This window comes from Artibeus jamaicensis, unplaced genomic scaffold, assembly GCF_021234435.1.
Source record: "Artibeus jamaicensis isolate MK-2021 breed Jamaican fruit bat unplaced genomic scaffold, CSHL_Jam_final contig_1021, whole genome shotgun sequence".
Classification (NCBI taxonomy): Eukaryota; Metazoa; Chordata; class Mammalia; order Chiroptera; family Phyllostomidae; genus Artibeus; species Artibeus jamaicensis.
The window spans coordinates 8113-13303 of NW_026521196.1; the positions used below are offsets into that span (position 1 = coordinate 8113).

General features: G+C 36.5%; 1 protein-coding gene across 1 annotated transcript; it reads right to left on the reverse strand.

Annotated features, from left to right (window-relative positions):
* Positions 1–3474: 3474 nt before the first annotated feature.
* Positions 3475–4422, reverse strand: LOC119042964 (olfactory receptor 4A5-like). The gene has a single exon (XM_037136779.2). It carries the CDS (start codon positions 4420–4422, stop codon positions 3475–3477), a length of 948 nt encoding a protein of 315 aa, XP_036992674.2.
* Between the last annotated feature and the right edge of the window lie 769 nt (positions 4423–5191).

Genomic DNA, 5191 nt, shown 5'->3' on the forward strand with positions numbered 1-5191 from the left:
ATTACGTTGCAAATGAGAGTATGTCTGAGCTGAAATCAATTGATGATATGGAAGTTAAAGGGACTTTTTATGTTTCCTGTGTTGGGGAAACTGTTTTACTTTCCATCCAAAGTGGTAAGTGAATAGTAGAAGCAAAAATGGTTGGGTGTTCCAGATGTGTTACGTTTCCTCCTGTAAAGCAAACTCTAATACTTTCCACCTTATTCTGGTCCCTAAGAACCTGATCACTAAAATGGTCATCAACTTAGCTGTTGGTTAAGTTCAACCAATGAAAGGAAATAACAGGAGATCAGAGAGTGAAGAGACATCAGGGTGTTAATTCCTCTACCTTTACCACGACCAGTTTAGGAACGGCTGTCTCTGTAATCAAGACACAGCTCCTATCAAATGACCTTCCTTTTTCCATTAGAGTTATACCCACATTCTGAAGAAAATATATTTCTTTTTCCCCTTCATAACTAGAGGAGGAATGATGTCCCACTGTTGCAAGTCCCAGGTACTTCACCATTTTTTAAAGTTCTTTTGCTTTTAACATTTTTTATTGTTATTCAAGCACAGTTTTCTGCCTTTTCCCCTCACTCCTCCCCACTACCCCAGCCCTCCTCACCTCTGTCCCCTGCTTCTGCCCCAAATTTGTTATTGTCCATGTGTCCTTTATTATTGTTTCTGCTAACCCTTCACCTTTCCCCCCTATAATCTCATACCTTCTCCCATCTGGTCTTTAATTCTGTAAACTCTTTGTAAACAGTTTCCAGTTGTTTCTTTGAAGAGTGATATTTGTTTCTTGGAGGACACTTGAGATGATAATTTTTAATGAACACATTGTTACAGACAAATACCACAGGCATCCCCATTAAGGCTAAGTCCAGGTTTCCTCTACTCACAGTTATTGTATCATTTTTTCCTCTGCTAAGCAATATAAAATGAGAAATATGATATAAAATATCAGAATGATATTAGACAGAAAATCATTAATATCATTACTGCTCAGCCATATTCCAAAAGGTAACTGAATCTTAAAGACCTAAATAAATACTCAGATTTTTCATGTTCCTAGAAAGAATGATTCAATGTGATCAATATATTAATTCTTTTCCAGGTTAATTAAACATTTAATATACTGTCTGTCTAAATCCTATTAAATTTATAAGACCTCTGAAATCATTCCAATAATTATGTGGAAAATAGTTGTTGGAAACAGAAAACATCATTTTCAGTAAGACTATTGTGTAATAAGCCTCTTTACAAAAGTAAAAATCTACCTACACGACCTAAAATAATGTAGCATTGTCTTAGGAAAAATACACCAATCAAAAGAAAAGAGTTTAGAAATAGGTACACAGCTATTCAGACTTTGTCATAAATATGACATATCAGATCAGAAAAGTAGGTTGCATTTTTGAAAAATGTGTTGAAAAACTTGCTTTTATCTCAACAGAAAGCCCTTTGTAAAGTAGATTAAAATTCTTTACACACATGCACACACACAAATGCACACATATAAACACAAGCAGGAGTGTAACTCATAATACATCTTTAGGAGTAAACTGTAACCATCCATAAAAGTGAGCATTCAAACAGCCTACTTAATACAAAGTAATTTCTTTCAGGATGTCCATAGCAGCATACAGTAGGACACTGGTTAAATGAATTCAAAACTTGTGGTATATTTAGAGCAGGGAACTGGTGGGACTACAGAGACATGTGGCAACATGACTGAATCTTAAGAAGTCAACATTGTGGATAAAGGACGCAGAAAACTTAGTACTATGTAGCATAATTTTAATAAACGTAAAGAATATGAAATTGTACACTCTATAAATTAAGGATACATACAATGCAGTTAAACTAATTTTAACTATGATTAATAAGATATTCAACATTGGAATTACCTCTAGAAAGAAGGAGAGGAATGGTATATACAAGTAACTTTCAATATTGGGTATAAATTGCATGTATTATTGGTATGCATGAAAAAATCATAACAAAATTTTAAGTAAGAAAATTTCTAATTTTTTACTTAGGAAGAAACTCTTACAAAACATATATGATGTTCCTACAATACAGTGGGAGCAATTCCATGTTCTTCCCAGTGTGTGATGTTCTGGAGGGGCTATACACTGAGGAAACAAAATTTTTCTAAGATAAGATTGAAAAACAAAATTTTGTTTATATAAAAACAAACCAATATTAAGTCTATAGTTTAAAGTATTGAAGATGAAGGCAACTTTTAGGGAACACATTACTGTGTAAAATAATACATTTGTTTACCCAAACTTCAGTGTCATGAACAAAATATCCTCCATCTACATTTGGAAAAATGGCAAAAGGGCACATAGTAGCTAGTAAGGAAAAGTATGAAAAGATGTTTACAACTTGGATTAGTATGGTATTCTATACTCTAATCAAGAACTAGAATCTGCTTCTAGTTCTGTCAACCATCCCATTTGGGTTCATCCCAACCTGTGAATATATCCAACATCGCATCTAACAGAACTGTTCCATGATTGTGCATTCAACCAAATGTGGTATCATCTCCCATCTAGACATCCTGACCTTCAAATGCACAGGCATCAAAATGAGAAACTGAAGTAATCTGGAAGACAAAATGCTTTAAGGCAGCTGTTAAAATCTGTTGTATGCATATAACAACAAACATTAAAAATTTGAAATAAAGTACATACTGAGAGTAACCAGAGAAGACAGGGGAGAGGGACACTGGGGGAAAAGAGAGGAAGGGCAATCAAGAAATGTGTATGAAGGACCCATGGACAAAGCCAAAGTTGGTAAGTTCAAGGGTGGGAGGTGGAGCTGGCTGAGGCAGAAAAGCATGGTGGAGTGAAAATAAAGACCACTGTACTTGAACAATAAACAAATAACACTTTTTTCACATTAGAGATTTGTTCTAAACATTAGCCAAATTGATTTCTCATTATTTGGGGATAAAATCAAATTCTTAAAGGTAGCTTGCTTATCACTTTCTAAAAGAAAAAAAAACTCTTCTAAAGCACATTTCAAAATAAATGACAGAGAAAAAACTGACAATGATCAGAAGGAAGGAGGTAGGAGAATAGGAGAGAAAAGGAGAAGGGGCAAGCCAAGAAACATAAATAAGGGATTCATGGGCATGCACAGTGTGGGGTACACTGACCTGGAAAGTGGGGGGGTGGTGATATGGGGCAGGGGAGAGCAATGGGGAAAAAATCAAGACAGCTGTAACCAACCAATTAAAAAAGCTACAAGGTGAACTTAGTTTATGCTTTTTAATAATAGGAAAAATATCTGTGCATTTTTATTCATCCTTCAGAATTTCTGTGTTAGATTGATTTTATCCTCAATGGGTAATACGTTCTACTTTTTCATACCTTGTATAAATAAAGAAAAGCATCCCAAGAGAACTCAATAAGTTGACTAAGATAACTGTTGTTAGAATGAACTGCCCGTTTGCTGCTTCAGAATTAGTAACAAGTGCATTCAGTATGAATGACACATTCTCAGTCTCTCTAGAGCTAACTTCCTACACCACAGTTTCTTCATAGCATTTGTCATTTCTGAATTTCTCAAAGTGTACATTACAGGATTCAACATGGGAGTGATAACAGTATAAGCCACACTTATGAATTTATCTACAGGGAAGTTAGAAACAGGTCTAACATACATAAAAATGCAGGGAACAAAAAAGAGAACAACCACCGTGATGTGGGAACCACAGGTAGACAGGGCTTTGCGCCTCCCTTCCTGACTGTGACTTTTAAGGGAACTTAGGATGACTCCATAGGATGTTAGTAGACAAACAAAGATGACTGTACAGATTACTCCACCATTGGCAACCATAGTCAGGCCTAAGACATAAGTGTCAGTGCAGGCAAGTTCTAACAGTGGGTACATGTCACACATAAAGTGGTCAATGATATTGGGGCCACAAAAGGGGAGATTGTACACAAAGACAAGTTGGATCAGAGAATGAACAAATCCTCCAGCCCAGGACAAAACCAACAGCAGGATGCAAACCTGTCTATTCATGATGGTTATGTAGTGCAGGGGCTTACAGATGGCCACATAGCGATCATAGGCCATGGCCACCAGAAGGAAGACCTCAGCACCTCCAAAAAGGTGTTCCAGAAAGAGCTGCCCCATGCAAGCTGAGAAGGAAATTGTCTTTTGACTAAAGTGTAAGTTTATAATCAATTTGGGTGAAATGACAGTGGAATACACTGCATCCAGGAGTGACAGATAGATAAGGAAGAAGTACATGGGGGAGCCCAAAGAGGGGCTGGCAAGAACAGTCACCACAATGAGCAGGTTGCCCACCATTGTCACAATGTAAGTGAGTAAAAATATGACAAATAATGCCTTTTGGCCCCCAGGATCCTGAGTGAGGCCCAGGAGGATAAATTCTGTCACATTGTTACTATGTCCCATTTAGTCTTCTCTAAAGCCTGTTTTCAGAATGAGGGAAGTCAGGAGAAGGGACCTGTAATGAAATCAAATACATACTATGAATACATCCATTATATCTTGGAGTACGTATACATTATTTTATCTTCTACAGGGGTTTACACACAATAAAGATTTGCTTAACATCTATGAGTTCTTCCTAATAGCTGCTTGCACCTTCCCTTGAAAATTCTGTTCTCCTCAGATGATTTTGTTTGGGCTACAGGTCAAGGTTTTCCTTCTCAGTCTTAGTGGACTGTTGACAGAGAAAAGTATCAAAGGCCCCACAGCCAGTTGTGTCTTTAATAGAGCCTAGTTAAACTGTCAGTCCTGGACACACAAGTCAGCAATGACTTACTCTCAGGGGTGGCAAAACAAAATCTCTAAATAAATTGGTATGACATCAGTCCTCTGAGTTGGTAATATTTGTGAGGAGGATCTTTGATATATAACTGATCTAGCACCAAAAATAATGTCTCTTTTGGAATAACCCACTTAATACTATGATAAATTGCTATAGGTATTCGGGCCTTTATGTCTCAAAGGATGTTCATTTTTCGTGGATTGTCAATAAGTTTTCACAGACAGGACTGTATCCAACCATGATATTATTAGCACATTGTTCCCTAAAACAATTACTCAGTTGGACTCTGTGACTGTAAGAAATTTTTCTGTTTCCTTTTTTATACTATCGCCTCTTTAAGAAGTTGTAATTTGATCTAAAAATCTTTATCCTACAACTCTAACATGGAGA

Coding starts and splice junctions, on each gene's coding strand:
- LOC119042964 (XM_037136779.2), bottom strand. CDS start 4,422: ATGGGACATAGTAACAATGTGACAGAATTTATCCTCCTGGGCCTCACT.